At 41.6% G+C, this 24922-nt stretch overlaps 1 protein-coding gene across 5 annotated transcripts in view; it reads left to right on the top strand.

The window, feature by feature from the left end:
- SLC4A4 (solute carrier family 4 member 4) overlaps positions 1-15283 on the top strand; it is a 303735-nt gene extending 288452 nt beyond the window's left edge. For 3 of the 5 annotated variants that reach the window (XM_045019895.1, XM_045019894.1, XM_045019893.1), the window contains 3 exons: positions 1580-1741; positions 8984-9063; positions 10875-15283. In XM_045019895.1, coding sequence (XP_044875830.1) covers positions 1580-1741; positions 8984-9063; positions 10875-10980 — 348 coding nt within the window. In that variant the 3' untranslated portion in view covers positions 10981-15283. Of the gene's footprint in view, positions 1-1579; positions 1742-6152; positions 6250-8983; positions 9064-10874 lie in introns of all 5 variants that reach the window. The other 2 variants (XM_045019896.1, XM_045019898.1) reach the window with 1 other exon arrangement.
- Positions 15284-24922: the final 9639 nt, after the last annotated feature.

The raw sequence follows: 24922 nt of genomic DNA, 5'->3' as shown, positions 1-24922 counted from the left end.
CAGAAATGAGAAGTCGGCTTTTCTTGGAACTGTGTGTCATAAAAATTAACACTGGTTCATTTACTCATTCTATCTTTGGGGAAGTGTTTTTTTTTATTTTTCAATATTACATCAGATTCACTCTAAAATGTTGAGTAAATGTTGAAGGACAAATTATTCACCCAGTATATCATTGTGTAAATGTATAAGGCTCTTATATGGTATTTATTCATAGACAAGAACCTAGTGCACCTGGTAGCACCAAGACCAGAAACCCCAACACTGCCACACTTCGGGAGAATTCAAATGCACACTTGGCAGCAGGTTCTCTCTTTTATAATGGGTCAGAGCAAATCCCCAAACCTGAAGAGACACCTACACAAACACATGATCCTTGGAAGAGCTTAGCTGCAAAACCAAACAGCACAGCTCAGGCCCTTCTCTGTTATGTGTTTTATCTTTGGTATAACTAGAACGCTCAGAAGTGAGGATTTCATTCCAAACCTACTGTGACCGAAACAATACCTCTATTAATGTATACTTGGTAGAGTCTAGCCTCCAGCTTAAAGGCAGTTCAGATTTCAGCTAGGCTCATGCCGGATGGCTCATCATGAAACCAGGGCTAAACTTACCTTATTTAAGGCTTAGTTAATAAGTGAGTCAAAGCCAACTGTAGTTGTACAATGTATGGTTTATCTAAAAAAGGGGGAGAGAGACAAACAGAAAAAAAATAAAGGGACGCGTTTACTCTTGTGTTGATGCTGTTAGAAGGAACAAAGCTGATGCAGTTAAGAAAATTCACTGTGGTTCCACTGTGGAAACATTCCTATGTAGATACCTTTAAAATCAATATATTTGGTCTGCTGGCATATTAAGAGCCATATCTTTACAAAACAGGAGTAAAAACATTTAGCAAAGGCATCTGAGAGATACTGAGCTGGATTCTCTTCCTCATGTGCACAATAAGCAGAGGTCTGAATGGACTAAAGTTACAGATCCCCAGTTTGTTACACCTGTGCAAACCCCCGAAAGGCAGTGGGGTTGCACAGGGGTAACTGAGAGCCTGGCTTGGCCTGCAGAACTTGAGTTGCTGGTGATGATTCACAAGAACCCAGCTAGACTTTTAGTTCCCAAGTTAAGTTTGAAGAACTGGCAGTTTGTGAAATCAATCCTGTTTACTTGTAATCCAAGCACCTTTTAATACAGAAATAACTGGGACACAGTAACCATGGAACCACTCAATGCCATGTTTTCCAAAGTCATTTTTCAGGGTAGAATTGTAATTTACCTGTGACAGGTCATAGTGTAACCCTGTATATTGTTCCTGTTTACACTGACTTGTGGTCACCGAAGACATTGAAACCTGGAGTCCAAATCAGCTACAGGGTTTAGATGTCCAACCTGACGTGCACTATTGCAGTAGCCTCTCAGATTTCAGACGTGTTAACTGGCAGACAGGCCTGAGGCATTTGTGGAGAAGAACAGTGTCCGATTGAATACACAGGCTAAAGCCAGTGTCCCTGACTAAAGGTAATGTGCTGAGTGAGTAAGGGGAATGGTAACATTTAAACACGGGAATGCTGAATTTGTGTCCCACCAGATCCTGGCGCTTGTGGCAGTCAGAAAAGCCATGGACTACCTCTTCTCCCAGCACGACCTCAGTTTCCTTGACGACGTCATTCCAGAAAAGGACAAGAAGAAGAAAGAGGATGAGAAGAAGAAGAAAAAGAAGAAGGGCAGTCTGGACAGTGACAATGACGATGTAAGGAGCTTCCTGCCGTCGTAAAGTAATAACCTCTAGGTAGCTAATACTGGGTGTCCCTAGGTGCACTCCCTCCTCCCTGCCTAGTTTGACTCAGACTCAGCATGATCTTTACCCGCTGCAGGCACCTGGCCCGGAGCTTGTCATCTTTCAGATGTCCCTAACCTCTGCCGGTGGCACTTTCATTTCCGAGAACCAAGAGTCCCGTTTTCACAAGCATACTCTGCTCCGTGTCTGTTGAAATGTTGTGTGTTCTGAGTGCTCTCTCTTCCCCTCGTCTCTTTCACTTTTGTTTTTTGTTTTGCTCTTTAGGATGCAAGTCCTCTGGGCAACCAGCTCCACTACCAGCGCAAATAATACACTTGTTTGGAGTATTCCATGGCTCTTTAATTCATTCATTTAATTTTTAAAAGTGCACAAAGATGTGACTTGCTTAGTCACATTCTGCAAGGTCTCTTGTTTGTGGCTGGTAATCCTGGCTTGAAAATTGAGAGAGGATAAGTGGCTGTCTAGCGTGTGATTTACTCGGAGCTCTAATCTCTGATTGTCGTGTGCCTTAAAATAATGAAGCATAGCTGCTAATGTTGCTCTTAAGCGCTGTGACCTGATCCGTGTGCCTTAGAATACTTCACTTGGGGTTTTTTTTGTTCCATATGCACTTAAACAAAAATACTGCCCTTGTGCCTTTAAAGCATTTCCCTACCAAGGCTTCATTTGAGGTCACATGTCTATTAAATCACTCTCTCGGGGAGTTGACTCTCTTTACCCCCAGCTGAATGACAATGGGAAAGGACAACGGGGCTTTAACTACTAAAGTACAATGATGCAGAGAGTTTGGGCTGGTGTTAGTGGGGTTACTTCTTCCTCTGCTCCGTGAAGAACCCGACTCCTGTGGCTGGGAAAGGAAGGATGCTCCCCTGAAGAGGAATGCTGCCACTCCTCCTAGGTGAAGAAAGAGGTGAAAAAATGGCATAAATTGCACATTCAGTCTAGAAATTCCATGCAGGTACTTGTACAGTGCACCCCATTAGCCCACCATTCAGCCCATAGGACACAAGTTTCAAAGCTGCTTTTAGGCTCCATAATCAGCTGATCCATTGGACCAGCCCAAGTCGGACAGCTGCTTATAATATTCCCTGAAGGTCATACATTGCCCCCAGGCCCAGCAACATTCCATGTACATCACTGGAGCTCAGACACATTGTGCCTGATTAAAAGGAAATTACTGGATTGATTTCTAACACTTTCAGTGATTATAGCAATGCGCCTGAGTGCAGGGTGGTTGTGACAGTTGTGTATCTACTCAGGCTATCTAGTTACTGACATTACAGTATTTGGTTGTATGGGAGGCTGGCTTACAGAACATTCCTTTTAGTTAACATTTTCTTAGGTGACATTTTTTCAGCACTCATTGCAACAGGATTCCTGCAGATAATATGTGGCAGTATATATTTTTTTCTTTTACTCTATAAACCTGCCCTCAGGAGATGGCACAAAGCAGGTTGTGTATAATGTATAAGTGAACAGGTGTCCAAAGATGACATTTTAGGGCATATATAATATACATGGCCTTAGAGAGCATGAAGGAGGCCCGTTGAGTTCTAAGTAAGGATTTTTTAGCAATTAGGTGCAGAGGCGGGAACAGCTCAGAAGCACATGCAGGTATCCCATCCCTGGTTCCCCAACCTACACCTTCAAAAGTGTCTAGTGATTTTTGGGTGCCCATCATGAGACACCTTCAAGCAGTGCCAGAAGCAGAGCATGTTCTGAACGTCAGACCTCGTGAAAGTGTTTCAAGTTGAAAAAAAACAGGAGTACTTGTGGCACCTTAAAGACTAACAAATTTATTGTAGCATGAGCTTTCGTGAGCTAAAGCTCACTTCTTCGGATGCATAGAATGGAACACACAGACAGGAGATATTTATACATACAGAGAACATGAAAAGGTGGAAGTATGCATACCAACAGGCAGAGTCTAATCAATTGAGATGAGCTATCGTTAGCAGGAGGAAAAAAACTTTTTGAAGTGATAATTAAGATGGCCCATAGAAGGTGTGAGGAGAACTTAACATAGGGAAATAGATTCAATTGGTGTAATGGCCCAACCTTTCCCAGTCTTTATTTAGACCACAGTTAATGGTATCTAGTTTGCATATTAATTCAAGTTCAGCAGTCTCTCTTTGGAGTCTGTTTTTGAAGTTTTTTTGTTGCAAAATTGCCACCTTCAAGTCTGTCACTGAGTGGTTAGGAAGGTTGAAGTGTTCTCCCACTGGTTTTTGAATGTTATGATTCCTGATGTCAGATTTGTGTCCATTTATTCTTTTGCGTAGAGACTGTCCGGTTTGGCCAATGTACATGGCAGAGGGGCATTGCTGGCACATGATGGCATATATCACGTTGGTAGATGTGCAGGTGTACGAGCCCCTGATGGTGTGTCTGATGTGATTAGGTCCTGTGATGGACTGCTGAACTTGAATTAATATGCAAACTAGATACCATTAACTGTGGTCTAAATAAAGACTGGGAATGGTTGGGTCATTACACCAATTGAATCCATTTCCCTATGTTAAGTTCTCCTCACACCTTCTATGGGCCATCTTAATTATCACTTCAAAAAGTTTTTTTTTCCTCCTGCTAACGATAGCTCATCTCAATTGATTAGACTCTGCCTGTTGGTATGCATACTTCCACCTTTTCATGTTCTCTGTATGTATAAATATCTCCTGTCTGTGTGTTCCATTCTATGCATCCGAAGAAGTGAGCTTTAGCTCACGAAAGCTCATGCTACAATAAATTTGTTAGTCTTTAAGGTGCCACAAGTACTCCTGTTTTTTTTGCGGATACAGACTAACACGGCTGCTACTCTGAAACCTGTTTCAAGTTGGGCTCCCAAAAATTTGGACCACTATGTTTATATCAGGATTCACATTTAGTAACCTTGTCAGAGCTGCCAAATGCTGAAGATGCAAAACCTTTAATGCTTTTATTTTTTTGCATATTGAGATTTGAGATCTCTTTTCTTGCAGATGGTAATGTGTAAAGAACCTCTAGAGTCAGCATTGTCATCACATTTATTATATTCCTTTGCCTGGAAACTTTGATTTGTTGGAGGGGGCTATTGGGGTAATTTGGGATGGCATCACTACCTCTCTGGATGTTTGCTGTTAAACCATCCCTGTCAGAATTGACTGTCATCCCTGAAGCTCACAAAAATATTTCTGAAGAGCAAATGTTTTGCCTTTGAAATGTACCAGATTCCCACTGGAAACATTTGTAAAATACCCAACAACCAGTGCAGATACCACAAGACCTCTGTACAAGGTCTTCCTACTCAACCTTTCAAATGGCATACTGTGCCGGGTCCGTCAATGCAGTACCTATATCTTTTCAGGAACAACGTCTAAACATTTCTAGCAAAATGCAACTTAATATTAATTGCTTTCCCAAGTGCTGGCATGCCCTTCCTCGGTTATGAGAAAGTGTTTTTATTTAAATGGGTATTCAAGGCTTTTAACCTTTAAGCATGTTCTTTAAGTTCCACTGAAGTCAATGGGACTTAAGCATGTGCTTAAGTGTTTCCCTGAATGGCAATCCAAATGAAGAGTCTAGCCCTTCCTGTCAGTACACTGTTCCTGGAACATGGTGTTTCAGTTGCTAAGGGTCTGAGCCAAAGTCCCTTAAAGTCAATAGAGGGCCCTCAGGGAGAAAACATGTAAAGTACTGGCAACCCCTCTCTGCACTGCAAATACCTCAGAGTGCTGTGTAATGGTGCTAGCTGCTTAGTCCTGCTTCTGCTGGATTATAAAAGCTCGTACATGGAGTGTGGAAATAGGGAACTAAATTAAATGTAACTTGAATTTTAATTGGGACTGGTCATTTTTTTGAATGGGTGGGGGAGATAAGAAAGCCCACCTGACGGGTTGCTATGGGACTCTGCCCATCTCAGTTATAGCAACTTCAGAGGAAAAGAAACATCCCTGAGCCATTTCAGAAAGAAATGGCAGCAGAGGGATCCTTCTGATGGGTTTTCACATGCCTCAGCCCTGTGTGATTTCTCACTGAGAATGCAGCATGCATCTGTATTTTCCATTCAGCTGGAGGCAGTTGCCCCTCTGGCATCTTTGAGCTGGACACAGGGCAGAGTTTTATAAATTGGGGACAAGGGGTGTGGCAGAAGGTGAAAGGCTCCACTGCGTCTTTAATCTGTCTTGCTTTTGTAGTAAGGGAAGGGGAAGTATGGTGTGACGGGGCCGCTGAGCGCATGGAAACGACTGAGGTGGACGATCCCTTTTTCCCTTTCTCACTCCTCTCCGCCAGTGGCTGCGTGCAGGATGGATTTACTATGTGGGGGACGCTAAGAGAGAGAGAGCAGTGGCAATGTTCTAAGACCTTTTGCACGTTTCTTTCACAGTCCGACTGCCCCTACTCAGAAAAAGTCCCAAGTATTAAAATTCCAATGGACATCATGGAACAGGAACCTTTCCTAAGTGATAGCAAACCTTCCGACAGTGAGTAGAACTAACCTCTTGCATGCCTGCTTGAGTGTGTCTTGCACTGCCAAAAAGATACGCACACAGAGATTGAATTAAAAAAAAAAATCTGTCCTATCCCTTAGAAGTTTGCTCTTTTTCTTTTTTAAACAATTTCCAGGCCTCGAGTTTTTTGGGGGAGGTTTGTTTTTTTTTCCTTTTTTTCTTTTTACAAGTTTTGTGTTATCCTTCTTGGTGCCTCCACCTTAACTGCCTCTACTCAGCTACTAACAGGTCTCTCGCTAGCTCTCTCTCGCTCGCTCTCTCTAACCCTCTAAATCATCCAGGCCATTTCTGGCTGCTGTTGTTTGTGTGTGTGTGTTGGTGTGGTATCTGCTTGGTTTCTCTCCCTTGCTGTTAATGTTCTGGATTGCAGCGGGTAGAATCAGCACCACTGTCCATTACTGTTTTATTTCCTTAGGTTCCAAACAATCACAAAAATCAGCACTTAACAAATTAGGCCTGTCATTGATCTTCTTAAATCATTTAATTGACAAGGCGGTGATCATTTAAACCATGCAGGATTAACATATTTGCCTTCTTAGGTGACTTGCGTTTGTGTTACATCTGTTCCTTCTCTTTTGTTTTTTTTATTCTAATATCCACAATTGATTATATTTTTTCCCCAATTTTTAACTTTTGTTTATATCCATTTGCATTTTCTAGTGTTTATAATGTGTTTAATAAGCCTGGAATTTCAGATTAATTGCCATGAGTTCTCAGGGGGGTTGTGTCAGCTTTTTAAAATGACAAGCAGTAGATGAAAATGCTGTTTGGGAATAATGGAATTGGAAAGGAAACACAAATTATTGTATTAAAACAATTATTGAGGTGCTGCCAATGAGCATTTAAGGGTCAAATAGTGAATTATTTTTGGCTTTATTTATGTTCTCCGTTGATGAAAGCTTATGGCTGCGTTGTACTGCTATTTGAAATTTCATAGCTATCCAATTTCCTTGTTGTTTAAAGGAATCCCGGCAATGTTTAGGCCCAGAGGGTCTAATTTTAAAAAGTGCCCAAGTGACTTAGGCTTTGTCTACACTACAATCTTAAATTGATCCATTGATTGTAACCAATGGGCTGTAGGTGCTTTTGAAAATTGTACCTATAATAGTGTGTGTGCGCATATAAAAATACAGAGAAACCTGATATGTATAGAAATTGATAGCAATCCAAATACAACAGCATTATTGTGATTGTGAGAACCAAAAAGTGATGCAGACAATTCAGACATGCGTCTGACGAAGTGGATATTCACCCACGAAAGCTCATGGCTCCAATACGTCTGTTAGTCTATAAGGTGCCACAGGACTCTTTGTCGCTTTTTAGACAATTCTTGTTTCACCAACCAAATGGCCTGAAATGCTAAAAATTAGAGTTTCACAACTTACTCCATTTGAATAATTTAAAGTGTTGTTAATGTGATAGGCAAAAGCATTTTTCAAATATGATTTTGATTTTTACATTGCCCCAGTACTGTAGATGTAAAATCTGATTCAGCCTCCCTGCCGATCAGATATACCACAAAAATAAATCACCTAATATGGTGAACTGCACAGAATTACAGGAGGGTGGCCTATCATGGCGCTCAGCCTAATGATCCCACTTTGATCCCCTTTGCAATGTCTGTGCATGTAAAAATAATGTAATCTCTCACTAGCATAATGCTGTATTACTATAGTTCAGGGTCTGTTGAGATCTTCATAACAAATCAAATTATCAGAGCACTTCCCACTCTGAGTGGTGAATTGCTAAAACTTAGAGTGGCTGTATTTTTACATTTTGAAAAATAAAATTGATTCTCTCTTATTTAGTGGCAAGGCAAAAGTTATAATGGAGGGTTTTCTTGCTCTTGAGAGAGTAGCTGGAATCTGTCTACACTGTGGTATCATCCTGCGAAAGGCTTTGTTCGAAAGCATAATACAAATAATACTTAGAACTTCTGTAGCATGTTCACTGCAGTTTACAAATATTTAATTCATCCAGTAGGATGGAAAGATTAGATGTTTATCCGTACATGTTGGTAAACATCAGTTTGCACCATATACACACAAACCAACAAAAAATATTTCCGTTGATTGAAATTTGCAGCTAGGTGATGTAAGAAAAATGCTGCTTGAGAACTTAGAGTTTGATTTAAAGATATTTACTCTGTATATTTTGACAGGTGGTGTTGACAACTTGTGTCTTAACAGTTATAAAGCTTAATTTTTTTTCATCTTCGCATTTGCTGTCATTAAATTATTCTGACCCTCCCATAATTTTCCACACATTTAAATCAATAAAAGTTGGGAAAAAAATTAAATTGAATTCTGCAGCCCTAATTACACCACCCTCCAGTTAAGTATGGAGTGAGTTTTCATGCTATATTTGGTTGGTAGGAACATTAGAGGTGAAGTTTCAAACAATGCTGGGCCAATGAAATATGCATGTAGTGGTGGGTGCATGGGTATCTACCTTTTTGCATGCACAGAGGCAAGGTTGCAGTTTAAGTAACGATGTTTGAAAATTAGCATTTTGTGTCACGCTGATGGCAGAGTTTTTTTCCCCTTTGACTGTATCAGCTTGATTCTGTTGATGTCTTCCATGCTTTTTCGGAATCTGTGAAATTCCGTGGTTAAATATTTGGGGACTTGCTATTTTTAATAGAGGGGAACTTTATATTTTTAATGGCTGAATGCTGTGACAAATGACTTCGTTTTTTCTTAAACAGGAGAAAAATCACCAACATTCCTTGAACGCCATACATCGTGCTGATAAAATTCCTTTCCTTCAGTCACACACTATGCCAAGGTAGGAGCTTCCACAGGACGGTTTCATGAGGTGTATTGTACGTTCAGTAAATACAATGGAGGTGTGGCTCTCATGAGGTATATGATAGGTCCAGGCTGAAAGGGAGGCTCGCTTTGCAGTGGGGCAAAAAAAAAAATCTGTATGGGGTTCAATCCAGTTCCCATTGAAGTTAATGGGAATTTTGCCATTGACTTAGTTGCATTAGGACACACACATAATAAAAGCTGAGTTGTTATAACTTAGCAGAGGGACCTTGAGAAACTTGTTATTACCCTGAAAGAATTGCTGCCACAAAAGTTGTCTCATTGATAGATAGGATTTTCTTTAAATTTTAGAATTGTGTATCAAGACAGACTGTGTCCTCCTGTAAGGAATTATGCTGGGCCACAGTATAAGAAAGTTGAGATAGTTGCTGTTGTTTAACTGCATCTATCTGCATGGGTGTGCATGCCTACTAGGGGCAGACATTCAGGAGATGGTGATGCCCCTCCTTCGTATGTTTGAGCGCATTCTCCAGAACAGGAGGAGGGTGGTGGCTCTGAGTCCCAGGTAGTACTGCCTAACATTCCTCCCTCCCAGACACCCTCACTAGCAATCGAGCAACCTGCTGTAGTGAGGTTTCTCCAGGATTGGTTTTCAGGGGGCGAGGTGGTCACAAGCACTTTACACAGGTGCTTTGAGTGCAGAACCCAGATTTTGGCCCCTCGCGTAGCAGAAGATTGTGGGATCGCCTTTTAAGTAATAGTCTGTAACATGAGTTTCATATGCCCCAATTCAGCCAGGTACTTACTCCTTAAACTACAGCATGTGTGTAAGTGCTTATGTACCTGGCCAAACTAGGGCCACAAACAGGTTTCCATGATGGGGGGGAAAAAAATCATGTCCCCACTGGAGTGGGAACTGTGATAAAAACCCTTTTACCAATCACCCTGTTTAAACATGGCTGCAGTAGCATGGTTCTGAGCCTAGCACTGACTTGGCCTTGCAGTGCTGCTGGTGGGAGAGTCTGACTATTGAATTTACTACTCAAACAGCCAGAGAGATTTTGTCCAAGAATTCCCAAAGATTAGCAAATGATCTCTTTATGTTAAAACAAAAAGCAGCAGCCTTTTATTTTGAGTGCATGACATTATGGATATCAGGAGTAAATAGCTCAGTGGTTTGAGCATTGCCCTGCTAAACCCAGGATTGTGAGTTTGATCCTTGAGGGGGTCACTTAAGGATCTGGGGCACAATCAGTATTTGGTCCTGCTAGTGAAGGCATGGGGCTGGATTCAATGACCCTTCGGGGTCTCTTTCAGTTCTAGGAGATATTAAATTCAATTAATTGAGATATCCTAAAATATACATATCTGTAATTATTCAGTGCAGGAGAATTGTTAGCTTCTTGCAGGATCAAGCCCTGAAGTTGGATTTATAAAGGCATGTAGGATTGTGTTAGGGATAGATACCGCAGCCACCACTGACTATTTGGGCTGTTTAATATACATAGGACTAAATTCCTGAATACTCTATTATTTATGTATGAAATTAGCGAGACTTGAATATTCATCCCATTTCTAGACATATCATCTCTTAGACTAACGAGCATTATTCGGCCAGTAAGAAGTAAAATGTTAAGATTCCCTCATGTTAAAACATAGTGAATGCACTTTATTTTCATGTGACTTGTCAATAGTTGCAGGCACTAGTTAGTCAGAAGTGGTATTTTGTAATGAAGAAGTTGGGGAGAAATCACTTGACCCTTTCAAAATGCACTAGAAACATAAATTCAGTCCATATGTTTTACCTTGTTTTCTTTTTGCATTCAGCCCTCCACGAACTCCAGTGAAAGTTGTGCCTCAAATTAGAATAGAACTTGAGCCTGAAGACAATGGTTATTTCTGGAGGAGCAGGGGAACAGAAACTACTTTGTAACTTTTTTTTGTTTGTTAAACTTATACTGAACTTTTTTTTGTCACCAGCCAAATATTAAAATGCTCTCTGCTTCCCTGCCACATAGGTAAATCTGACACACACTGTACCTTCCCTCTACCTTTCTCACCCAGTTTTTCCACTCACCAACATTCGTTTTTGCCTTCTGTCACTCCGACACACACGCATCTCTCATTTTTTAAGCAGAGGGCAGAAGTATTAAGGATATATTATAAATACCTTTGTGAAATGTCAGAGGAACTGACATTACCTTAGTTGTGAATCAGTGTTTGTTTTTCTTTTTTCTGTCTGGCAGAACAAAACTGACCTCCAGGCTAATTCAATGTCTTTACTACACTACTGGAAAGTGCTGCTACACTAACTTGCTCTTAAAGTCTATACTTGTAGTGTCAAGAGAAGGAAAACTTAAAGGTACTTCACTCCCAGCACAGACAAACTATTGCCAGCGTTGTAGCTTGTGTTCTGAAATGTCCCTTTCCTATGCAATTTTTTTTAAAACACTTTAATGGACTTATCTGTCAGGTACACTGAAGAGTGTTATTTTCCTAGATTATTTTGTTTAAATTATGGGGCCTAACCTGCAACTTTTTTGTCAATTTTTTAAACTTTTTTTTAATTACTGTAAAGAAAAATGAATTTTTCCTGCAGCAGGAAACATATAGTTTGGAGTAGTTCTACCTCTTATTGCTAGATGCCAGGCTTTCTGTAAAAATGTATTGTACGATATCTAATGTGATTTTTACAAAAATTACACAATCTCCAAGTCATGGCATAGGGCTGGATCAGTTTTAATAATACCTTCCATCCGAAGCCTCTGTTTGTTAATTTGTTTTTAAAGACTCTAGCTGTACGTGAAGGTGACAGGATGTAAGTTAACTCTTGTGTGGTTTAGGAAGAGACTTACATTTAATGGCAATAACTGATGTACTGACTGGTAGTGTCAGTGGACAGATGCTGATTGTATTAATTTTGTTGCTTTCCAATGCAGTACGGTTAGAATTATTTCATGTACAGGCGTGTGGCTGTACACATTTGCATGTAATACAGCATGGACGCCATGATCATATGGTTAAGGGGAAGATAGTTTTTAATCTTACTTATCCGGATATATACATCCATAACATTTCCTACTTGGGAACGCCACCAATCAGTCACGAAGGTCTACACTCTGAATGCAGATAAATGAACTGTACTCCCCCAGATCCAGTCACCATTGTGTATAGAACTGTCCTTACAGCTTAGAATCCACCATGGCAAAGACACCATTTCGAATGCATCTTTTTAAATGGATAAAATAGCCACATCACTTTGCTTCTAAACAAAGCAGACAAATGTCACTTTGATTGAGATTTTTTTATCCTCACTTGTATATATTTTTAAAAAATAAACATACCAAACCATTTTGGAAATTGGGCATTACACTGAAATTTATCCATGTGACTGTCTGACAAGGTTCCTTTGTACACACAGCATGCTCTGGATGTGCATTAAATGTAGCACACCGTCAAGGCATCGTTTATCCTCCCTGGGGGACTCTTAGGTGCTACTCAGCTAGGGGTCTGCTCCAATTCCCTCTGACTGAATTTCCACTCCATTGTTCCTTCAAGGGCCGTCTTTCCAGCCCCTTCGCCCACCATACCAACAAGGGTTCGGGAAGAGCCCAGTTGCTCAGGCCTTCCCAGGTGGTTTTTACCTCCAAATCCCTCTTCGCTTGGGGAACAGCCGGGAAATGCTGACCCTGTCGACAGCATCTTACCACCTGTTTGGCCACAGCATTTGGCGAGGAGACTTGGCATGAGAGAGCATTGTTTCGGGCAGAGACTTTTATAGGGTCAAGAAACCCGGGGATTGGCACTCCACTTTTATTTGACCCTCTGCCAGATCTACTGTGTCTGTGAATGAAAGTGGCCCCTAGCCATTGATAGTAGCCACACTTCGGAGGGGTGTCAGAAGTATGGGAGCATGCAGCTGCTCAATCCTGCTCCTGTTGAAATCAATGGGAATCTTGCCACAGGCTGGGTTTACTCCTAATGGCTTTAAGGGGCTGGCCTAATATTTAATACCATGTGCATTTAAAAAAACCCAAACCTGTGCACCCCCACAAGCTACTTTCGAACACTTTGTACTTGATGCCTCAGGGGAAATGAAACTGCTGTAAGAGGACTAACGGCCTGCAAAGCTGTAGTGAAAAGAACACAGCCCATCTTAAGCTAAAAACATAAATATCAGATAGTACGGAGACCCGATATGTCATATTTTAGCCTCCCATCACTAACAGGCACAGAATAGTGTAGAGGTTTTTTTTTTCTTTGTCCAAATGTGCTACAGCAGTCTCTGGAAATGTTATTTTTACATAAAATGCTGTATTAAAAGACAGCAGAAATATGGACCATAATAATTGCTGCTGACCTTATTAGGGCTGTTGGGCAGGTATAACTGGCATTGCCCTGTTGACGCTACACCAGTTTGCACCCATCCAGAAACCAACCCATTAGTCTCCCACTGTCGGTGGTGTTATTTGAGAGCTACACCTATAACACAGCAGTGTAGCATGTTTAGCAACAACATTACACATTAGAAGCTGGGGGAGGGGTGGTAAATACATTTTTAAAAAAAACCCACCAAATTGAGCATCCCACCTTATATCAGCATTTAAAAAACAAATATACGCCCTCCCCATCCAAAGCAGGAGATCTAAGGTCCAGCCCAGGGTCAGTCCAAAAAGTTGGTTCTGCTTTAGAGGGACAAGTGAGCTGTCACTTGGAAAGTTATGAAAATTGGTGACAGTGACAAAGGGAGGGAAATGTAGCCTTTCTTCCTTGGCGGATCAACATACCATAAACAGTCCAACCCTGATTTCCTGAGTGACATCTGAAACCTTCAGGAAGGGAGTGTATATTGCCTGCAGCTAACAGATCTGGCTAACTGGAGGATGGATAGTTAGGGTTGTGCTGTGTATCTGGATGTGCTATGTTAATTTAAAACATAAAACACTTTCCATTCCTCTATAAAAATCACAACCCACTATAATGTGAAACAACAGAGCCAAGTACCATGTACAAAGTATGCGTGTGTAGGATTTTGTTCTTTTCTGCTCAGACCCTCTGATTTTGGTTTAGAGAAACCCACATGTGCTTGCTGAGGAAGGACTGAAATAAATTAGTGTTGGACAACAGGTTTTTTTTTTTTTAGAAAAGCACTGAAGGAAGAGAGAATAAGAACTGCTTACAGCTTACAATGCACCCTCCAACCCACCCACCCACACAACAGAGCAAATCTTTACATTTGCTATTACCTGGTGATCAATCTCCAGAAAATGAGGTCTTCCACTTTTGAACCATGTTAAATGTACTTGAAATGTATTGACTGCTGATTTGTCGTCTTCTTTGCTTTAACAGATTGAGCTCTTGTACAGAGGGTGACACTGTTTAGGGATGGGACAAAAAATAATAATCAAAGATTGATATTTTTCTCATCTATACACATATAATTCCTTTGTGGCAGAAGTTTGGGATTTTTCACGACCGAGCACTAAACTGAAAGGTTTTTGTTCGTTTGAAACAAACAAACAAACGACCTGCTGGCTCCAAAAGGTGAAATGCAGCAAAATGGCCCTTTGATATCGAGGGTCTCATGAAATAGCATTTCATTGCGATCTTTCAGCCTTGGGACAATAAATAGCAATTATGTCAAAAAACTGTGGAGGTGTTTGTGGGGGCGGGAGGAGAAGCTTGGCTCACCAAATTTCTGTTTTGAGAGTGTTTTAGGGGCTGAAATCAATGAGCCCCCTTAATGAGATGAGCTTCTGCTACTCAGGGCTAATATTATCCAGTGAATCTTTACCGCTAACTGTGTCCCAGACCTACAATGTGAAAATAGTGATTGTCTCCCTCTGTCTCATGTTTGTAGCCATTCCTATGGCTGATACATGTATGTATATTCATTACATTTTTGGAATCAACACGCACTTTCAGATACTTCTATTATTTTTAATCCTCTTAAGTCTGTATTTGCTTCGGAGGAAAGAATAAAAACTTATTTTAAATGAAGTAGATCAAGATGGTGGAACAAAAAGGAAAAAAGCAGAAAACATTTCAATATATTAATGATTTTTTCCAGTAATATAAAACATGAAATTCCTTATAACATTATAGTATTTTACAGTTTTATGAAGCTTTCTATTGTGACTTTTATGGAATCAAGAGATGAACAAGATGAGATATTTTAGCATTTATATTTTTCAAAATTAAATGTGTACTGAAAATAAAGTAACTTTATGCATTTATTGGTGAGTTGGTTTCTGTTGGGACTCTCAGTTACTGTATTAAAGAAAGATCGTTAGTATGCACAGGGCAATGTGTTTATCTTTCTGGGCCAAATATTTGACAGATCTCTTAGCAGTCATCCCATTTTTAGGCTCATGGAGATAAATAGGAAACAGTTATTGTGAAACTAAGGCCAAGATCCTCAATTGGTGTAAATCAGCATTGATATCAGAGGACGATATGGCCCTTAGGGTTTCAAAAATGTGCTTTAATATGATGGAATTATCATCCCTTTAGGACACTTTAAAACAAGAATCTTTCAGTATAACTCCATATAAAATATTCTATACTGCAACAAACCACAGGGTCTCTGCAGAACAAGGTTCAGCATAGGAAAGCACAGTGTGAGCCCCTATGTCTGGAGAGGCCATGTCTAGGAGCAAGGTTTTCATTCACTCACTTCTAATTATTAAGTTAGCCATGTGCGAGACACAAAATCTACCAAGAACATCAGCTGCCCTCATACAGGCCACCAAATAGCCTCAGGATGTTACTGACTCAGTTACTATTGACATAACAATGAGTTTTTAAAGTCTCCCAGCAGTAGAGTTGGTCAGGAATTTTTCAATTAATTGTGTTTCATCCAAAAAAACCAACCAAGAACAAGTTCCTGATTAGTCAGAGTTCTTTGTGAAAACAGCATTAGGGTTCAACAAATTTCAGCTTGAAAAGCTACAAAACTGTGGAAACGTTTTGACATTTTCATTTTGAAATTTAAGCTAATTCCACTGAAAAAATCATTGTAAAGTCACAATCAACTGGAACGTTTTGAAATTATCAAAACGACTTCAGCTTGAATACTTTTGAGAGTGACTCCTCCCTCGCCCCACTGCAGAATAAGGAAATATTCATGGTACAGGAAAACCATTTCTGCCTATGAGTGATCATAGATTAATGAGAATCACTTTTATCATAGCAGTCCCTGCCTGCCATTGCATTAGTTAGGTTTGAGCAAACCAGACTATCCACAAGTTATACAAGTAAAATAATGTTTTTCCTTTTGCAGTAAACCAGATATCCGCGTTCCATCATGACCCCATGTTTGTTTAACAAAATTCGTTCTGGGTAGTGTAAAAAAGTATTGACAATTTTAATTTTGGGGGGGGCATTTGGGTCCATTTCTCTCCTCACGCTGATGCAGATCCATAGCGAGTGCAGTGAAATACAGGTGTACCCTGATCTTACACTGGTGTAAGCATAATCAGAAATCAGGCCCCATTTCTCTATTCCATTACGCTACTTTAACACTAGCGTAGGTGCACTCAAGTGTAACAAAGTACAGCATCAAACCCATCGTCCTCAGTTTTAGACAGAGGCATCCCCACTCCCCAAGGAAATACAACCCTATGTTTGTGGGGAGAGGGGAAAAAACCCAATGGCTTGCTCACACTAAGCTGACTAATAATGACTATAAATACAGGACAGGATCATTGAGTTTGGTTGGGGGCTCTAGATGCTCCTGCAAGAGAGTCAGGGAGGGTTCCTGCCCCGAGGAGCTTGCACTCTAAGTACATAATGTTCAAAACTGTTCTGAAAGGTCTCAAAGGACAAATGGGAAAAGCTGAGACATGCCCGGTAGAAATAAAGGACAGAGAAAGCCCATCCTGCCCTCTGGAGCCTTGCCCTCCCGACAGGCTGAGAACAGAAGGGGTGACTTTAAACCCAATCTCCTTTGGATTGTGCTGTCAATAATTAAGAAAAACCTTCACTTTATTTCAGTTTTCCCCCAAGCCGCACCTCTGAAGTACGGCATTGCGGTGGTTGTAGTTGTGCTTTGCCAGTCCCCAAGGCTGAATTGTTTAGCATGTGCACAAAGAATGCTGTAATCGCTTTCTTAGGACGGTGGTTTTCAACCTTTTATCATTTGCAGGCCCCTAAAAATTTTCAAATGGAGTTGTGGACCCTTTTGGAAATCTTAGACATAGTCTGCGGACTCTCAGGGGTCTGCAGCCCACAGGTTGAAAACCACTGTCTTAGGAGGTTGCTGGAGACTAATCAGATGTTATAAAGGCAGTCTGAATTTCCCCCCAGCATGGGTTGATGTGTAGATACCATCATCTTAAATCACACTAAGCTGTGTTTACATCATACCTGCTTTAAAAAAAAAATCTAATACTAAAAATATTCTGTTTACTAAGTGACCATGTGGGCTATAAAGCTCCTTAGGAATAATAGAATTCTTGCTACAGCTGGTGTAAATATATTGAGCCGGATAAGCCACCGGTGTAAATGAGTGCAGTGCCATCAAAATCAAGTGTGGTGCTCACTGACACCACCTAGAGTCCTTGCCCACTATACCTACAACTCCATAAACAAATGTAAGTTGTACAGGGTCAAATTCTACAGCTCTTCATGCTGAGCGCTACTTGCTTACCCAGGTGTCCTCACTGATGGCTATGGAATAATGTGGATGATTTAAGTCCTGCTCACCATGACCAAGGATTGTGGCCCACAAGTACATCCTAGCAATGCAATTTAATTTGCTGAGCACAAGGGCCTTGACTCAATAAGCCAATAGCCGCAGGAGCTGTGGCAATGAGTATGTAACAGAGCAGTCTGTACACAGTTTAAGGGGCAAATTTTCAGTATCAGAGTAGTTTGTAAGTCAAGGGGAGCTGGGTTCTTAACGGCCCTCTGTCCTCAAAGGCAGGCTGGACTTCTCTGAATGTTCTTACCCATCAGTGGTCAGAACACCTGCCTGTAAAGACCGTCAGCAGGCAAATACGGCCTGCTGCCAAAGGGAGTAGGTAGAAAGTCAGGCACCACGCTGCCGCTTCCATTTGCTGCTTTATATATTAACGCCACTGTGTCTGTAAGTTAGTTTACATAACAGCACCACCACAGTCACCTAAAGCCCGCAAGCAGCTTATCCTGTAGAGCTGGCACATAGTTGGGTCTGCTGAGCTGTGCCTTTTCTGCCAGGAGAGCTTGTGATTAACAGTGGTACATTCAAGCGTCTAATAGCTGCTGGGGAAAGTCAGGAGGGCTAACAGGAACCCCTTGTTCGAAAACCTAGCAATAAAATGCTGCTTTAATTGGCACCAGACTGAGCAGATGCACAAATCCACTGCTGGCAATTGCAATAGCCACGCCAGTCACAGACTCAAAATAAGCTCCTGGACGCTCCCTCTGACCTACAAAGCTCTGCAGAATCTTGCTCTGATTTGGTCACTCCCTCGATCGCCAAGCACCACCCTCTGAGTCTCAGGCTAGCCCTTCTTTCTGGAACTCCCTGCCCGGAGACGTCTGACCTGCTTTTCTCAGAGCAGAAGCCTCTCGTTTAGCCCCTTGCTTTGACTCAGTAGCAAGGCACTACTGATTGCATTAAATTATTCTGCATGTTATGATAACACATCCCAGGATGTTTCAAAATTATTTGTTGCTTTGGCAGTTCTATTATAATACCTTAAGCATGAGAAGTGCTGTATTAAATCAAGTTCTACCCCCTTCCACTCAACTTGAAACTGAAACCAATCATTTGATTGGGAACAACCCTGGGGCTAGTGTCTTTTTTTTGTTTGTTTTTTTAAAAGGAAATATTGCAACCTTTCTTCTGTTAAGAACAATACTGATGATGATCCGTTGATTAGAGAAGTGCAAACTTTGGCAACAGTTCAAGGGGATCTGGTGAAGGTTGTAGGAGCACTGTCTTTTGGTCAGTTTTTGTGGGGTCATGCCTCAGGTTGCGAGTTTCAGGTGAATTCACTCAAATTCTTAAGCTGATTCTTGCCACCTACTTTGGGTCAAAAAACCCCACTAAGTTTCTGACTGTTTTAAGCTGCAACTTTAAGTCCTAGTGGTACCTGAAACTTGTTACAGGTTCACTCAAAACTCAATCCACATTCCCCATCCTCAGCCAATATTCCAGTGAGCCTGTTTCAGATCTTGGCTTTCACTTGGAAGATTTCACATAGTGCCAGTTCGGAGCCTTAGTATCAGACAACAGCAACTCGACCTCCATTTCTTAAATGAACGTTGCCCTCCATTGGCCTTTAGCCCAGGGCTGTGTTTGTCCTCATTACTATTAGGATTGGCCCATTCTGATGGAACTGCCGTACAGCACACTCAAGCCTTTCTCCTGTTTATAGACTCTCACTTTGAAATTTGTGCCAGCTCTAATAAAAGGAGGAACAAGGTTCAGTGTTACCAGATCTTGTCCATTTCAGAAAGGAATTCTCCAAGGACGACAGGAAGGGAGGGTCAATGATTGACATGTTTTTGTGAAGATAACCCAAAGCTTCATGTTAGCTGAGACCTGCTCCAATTTAAAGAGCAGTTGGGGGTAGAAGCCAATGCAAATCACTAGCAGAATCCTTAGAAGAAGTTCCATTTACTATGGCATTAAATTACTCAAGCTGTTAAAGGAAGGCATAAAAGATTTCCCCTGCAGCCCTTGTTTTCATATTGAGGCCATCAGAAACTATCACCACTCTGCTTACTAGGCATCATCTCAGCCTTGCCGGGAATCCCTTCTGTGGAAGCCTAGAGAACGGCAGGGACTTGTCCTTCGCTTTCTTTCGAAGGACACTGGATCAGGTGTGCAGGCTATTGGTTACTTCTTAAGTCACGGTGTGTGAATGGCGTGTTGTGCTGCAGTCTAATCTATAGTGCAACGGAGTTTTGTCTAGTTTCTGAACTGCAGGCTCCTTTCAACTCCTCCTAGAGAAGAGTATAAAGAGGCAATCCAACGAGGAGAGGACTGGGGTCTGAGCAATGGAAAAGTGAGCCAGAAAACCAGACAAATCTCCTGTGTGGTGTATGGATGATGCAGTGTGTGGGGCCAATGGACAGGTGAAAGGCAGAGAGAGGTGCAAAGATATTACCCAACACTCTTGTGTGGTATTTTTATACCATTTCCTAATGATGCACTAGGAGGAATTGAATGCTCACGTGCATGCACACATATACTCCTGGGTAAGAAGGTGTCACTTTATGCACTTACTTGTTGAGTAGAACTGCAAATGGAGATCAGCAGCCTTCTCTGCTGTTCCGTAATGGACTGGGGGGGGAGAGGAGTCAGACCAGGAAAGGCCAGTCACCCTACTCCTGCACCTCATTACGGGCTGTCCATAAATTACGTAACATGTTTTTTGGTGAGTTTTCAAGACCCACCCACACTCTAACAACCGAAACAAACACACACAGGATCCCCTGCCAATTTATGGACAGCCCCTTACTGGGGAAAGGCTCCGAATGCTTGGGAGACCCTACAATAACAAACCCATGTGCAGCTGAGATAGTGAAACAAGATTTCCCTATAGCAACAGATTTTGGTTTCAGGGACTCACACTAAATAGGGAAGATACGAACTCCTTTCTAAAAAAATTAAAAGTCCCCTGAGAGAGTCCTTTAAAGCTGTGTGTGTATTTATAGTCTAGTGGTTACAAAATGATGGCTTCTGGTCCCCAGATTATAATTTGCAGAGTATTACACTGTCTGAATCCCTTAATCTTTTAAAGTAGGTTTTTCATTATCTGGTAGGCAATTCCTCGTATAGGGGCATGAGCTCAAAATCCGAGCTGAAGCCTGCTGAGCTGCCCCAGCCTAGTTACAGAGTCCCTCAGTGGCTGCTGGATGTATCTGAATGCGCTATAGTAATGGTGAATGGACCCGGGCCCATCCCATGTTGATTCACGTCATGAGTATTGCATCCCCATTTATTGAACGACCGAGGCTTCATTCACAACATTCACGGGAAGCAAATGCAGGGTGAATACCATCACTAAACTTGTAAGCATATGGACACCAGCAGGGTAGCGGCAGCCATTTTGAGAAACACTTGCTATTGTTCGCACAATACATTTGTTGAACAAGTGGGTGTTCGCTGATCATTTGTGAGCAGAAGAATGTCCCTGTGGTAAAGGACATCCAATTAAGAATGCGACTGGCTTGAAGGACTAATTTCAAGGAGCAAATAGAGCTACATAAGGACTATTTTGCAATTACACCCGGAGGTTTCACTCAGACAAAATACCCTTTGAACAACTCCACCTGGTGAGCAACACTGTAAAAAAAATTGCAATCTGCTGTAGATCATTCATTCACCAGGGACAAGGGGCAAATTCAGCTAATCAATTGTTTGCTGTCAATAGTGTTTTCACTGTGGGCACACTATGACCTCTGTTAAGCACCTGGCTTAGCCAGCAAAGCGGAAACTGCAAAACTACAATGACCACGGTGCATGGTGGGAGGGGAGCACTTAGTAACTGCAAAAACGTATAATGAATTTGATGCTCAGAATCACCTGTCTTCCTATGAGCCTTTAGAAGAAGCCCTGCACTGCATTGTTTATGCAGCAATAGTTCTCAAATGCCCTAATGGCAGAGCTTGCCTCCTAGTAGAGCAATTGGCTCAGGAATCCCGCTCCTCTGCCTGCTATCATACCATAGCCCTGCAGCAATTAAGCACAGAAAATAGACTATTAGGGAAGTATTTAGTGTGCTGCGTGCTGCCTTTCAGTGCGACTTAGCTGCTGGGAAAAAAAGAGAGCCAGTGCCATGTGACTAGCAAGTACTCTGGGCCACCAGAAAGGGCTCCCTGGTCCATAGTGTAACTGGCCTGGCCAATAAAGTTAAGGTGACCAGATAGCAAGTGTGAAAAATTGGGACAGGGGGTGGGTGGGTAATAGGAGCCTATATAAGACAAAGCCCCAAAGACAGGGACTGTCCCTATAAAATCGGGACATCTGGTCACCCTACGTAAAGTGTTGCTGAGAATGGGCTTAATGATACAGCTGAATGACTGTCTAAGCAAAAGCCAACTCACTTCCTGCTTTGAGCTGCACATGTGCCTGAATACAACAAAAAGTTACTTTGCTTGCTAGGACGGGCTGACCCAGTATTGCATATTAATGGCCCTCTGGTGACCAGCGTACACCCACTGGCATTACAGACAGTCCAGTTTCTCCTGTCGATAGTACATTCCACGTCCCAGAACATCCCAGCCTCGCTCGCTAACACAGAGGCTAACACAAATATTTACTGAAGAACTGAGCTATGCCAAGGAGTTTTCCTATCACATTAAGCAGCAAGACACTGCATCTCCAGTAGCGCGCACAGCATGCGCGATAGCTTTAGTTGTCAAGAGCCACCATGCTGCCAAGTAAGTGCCTGTGGACCAGATTTTTAAAGGTATTTAGGCAGCAAAAGATGTGGATAGGCACCCACTGGGATTTTCAAAAGCACCAAACTGAAATCAGTGGAACGACTCACGAGCAAGGTAATAGTCAGCATGACAAAACATGGCAGAAAGGTAATAGTCAACATGACAAAACATGGCAGAACACAACCTCATCGGAGTTAGACCCCTGTCATCTCAGATATCCGGCCACAGCCAGTGCACCACTCTCAGGCCCAAAAGTGAAACGCACAAGTCAGAGTGCTCAGTGTTGAGCTGCTGCCTCTGGGATTCAAACCCATTTTACGCATGAGGCCAAACGAGCTCACATCGCTTGCTAGTGGAAAGCCTGGACAAAGTGCAGTACTTCAAATCTCCTTACGCTTACTTAGTTTCAACCATTGTCATAGAGTCTGTCTGAGAATCTGGGGTTAAGTGACACAGGGTTCTCTACTTTACATAAAGTAGAATGGTAACGAACAAAATGGATAACCTAAAGTGCTTCTGTACAGTACGAAAATGGCCTTATAAAAAATTGGCCTCACTTAAGTGCAGCCACCTCTGGAGTAGAATATGGCAGCTGGTTAACAGCACGCAGTAAAACAGTGGAGCTCACATGGTGAAAGAGTGCCTTTATTGCAGCTGCCAAAAACAGGGATATAGGATGTATTCCCCTCTACATCCCCTACCCCTGAATATTACCTGGCATCTGATCTGCACCATTCTTAGCTGCCAACAATTCAGGGACATTACAGCAGGGCTAGGTATTAATTGGCTGACTTGATAAACAAAGCAAAGGTGCAATGCAGAGCAAAGAATTACTTACTTCTGTCTTAATGGCATCATAATTAATGTATAAATAACCCCCATGAGCCAAATTAATTCCTGGTATAATTGAAGTCAGTGGTGTTACATCAGGGATATATTCGGTGGTAAAGAGCAAACTCTGGCCCTAATCACTGAGGAAATTAGTCATTAGAAAAAAAATTGAACACAATAGAGGTAACTTTTATAGCACCCGTGGCACAAGAATTGGCTAAGAACAATGAAAGTTTTTTTTAAACACCCATAAACGTTTAAAAAAATTCCTCAAACCAATCTTTGCAACTGATTAAAAAAAGTATTTATCGTTTTAGCCCTGACCTACTAAACCTCTCCCCAAAAGCACATGCTCAGGACTAAGTTTTAATCCACTAAAACAGCATCATATGTAATGAAAAAGGACACGAGCCTAGTGGGAATGGTGCTGATCACTAATATGCATTAGCAAAATATACAAACGTTGCAGGTTCTGTTTTTCATTCTAGATAGTAAGAAACAAATGACTATTGTTTGCCCAAAGCACTATGTGTGTTTTTCCACAGGGACAACAAGAAATTTCATTTGAGTACAACACCGGGTCAATGCATCGGAAGCACTTTATGCCCACTTGAATAGGCCTCATTTATTTGGCGTATGCAACCCAGTCAAGCCAAGCCACAGTGTTCTTATCCACAATGTTAAAGGCACAAAGACCTTCAGGAAGTAGCTAACGCTTCCTTTGCCAGAACACCAATACGTCAAATAATCTAATATATATATATACTTGAATTATTTGTTTAAAGTTGTATTGTTGAATACATTACACAAATGATATTTAATTCATCCAACTTTTCACTGCAGTCGGCGCTTGTAGTGACACCTAGTTAAGACTGCCTGACACTTCTATTTGTAAGACCCTGTTTCAGTTCCTTATAAAATTTTGCCAATCTTTAACTTTCTGGGCTGAAATTTTCCATGCCAAGGAGTCTGAAGCTTTCAACACATTTCAGCTTGAGGCAACTAAAACAGTTCAGTCATGTTGGAACATAAGATTAAAGGAAAATATTTTGTCCATGGTTAAAAAAAAAAATGCTTCCATGCCTTGGAGCAGTGACTTGAAATTTGGCACTGATATACTGCCTTTAATGACTTCAAGTAAATACATTAATTACTATTTTTTCCACACCACTTCTGCCTCAATTGGTGCACAGGATGGACAGTGTTCAATGAATGGGTAGTTATTCACTATCACCTTTTAGCCTCATCATTCAGTATGTGGTCCCAGGCGTTACTTAACATACACCACTCAAACACTGTACCGAGTACAAGGTTATTCATTTCCTCCTGGGCATTTCTACGGTGAGCTCACCAGGGTGTCTGAGTGCATCACAAAAGTTAATGAATTTATCTTCACAACACCCCTGCGAGATCAGCTGATTCCCTCCCGCCCCCCCCATTTTATAACGTGGGGAACGGATGCCCAGAAAGAGTAAGGACAAAATGGTCAAAAATAGTCACTGAATTCAGGTGTCTAATTTGAGGCACCTAGAGCCTGATTTGTCAGAATACGAAGCTTTTTACAGTGGAAGTTCAAAGCGCCCATCAACTTCAGCTGCAACCGCAAATGCCCAGCACGTCTGCAAATCTGGCCTCAGGCATCTGAAACTGGACACCCAAAAAAA

This window comes from Mauremys mutica, chromosome 5, assembly GCF_020497125.1.
Source record: "Mauremys mutica isolate MM-2020 ecotype Southern chromosome 5, ASM2049712v1, whole genome shotgun sequence".
In the NCBI taxonomy this organism is placed as follows: Eukaryota; Metazoa; Chordata; order Testudines; family Geoemydidae; genus Mauremys; species Mauremys mutica.
This window is presented reverse-complemented; position numbering and strand designations above follow the sequence as displayed.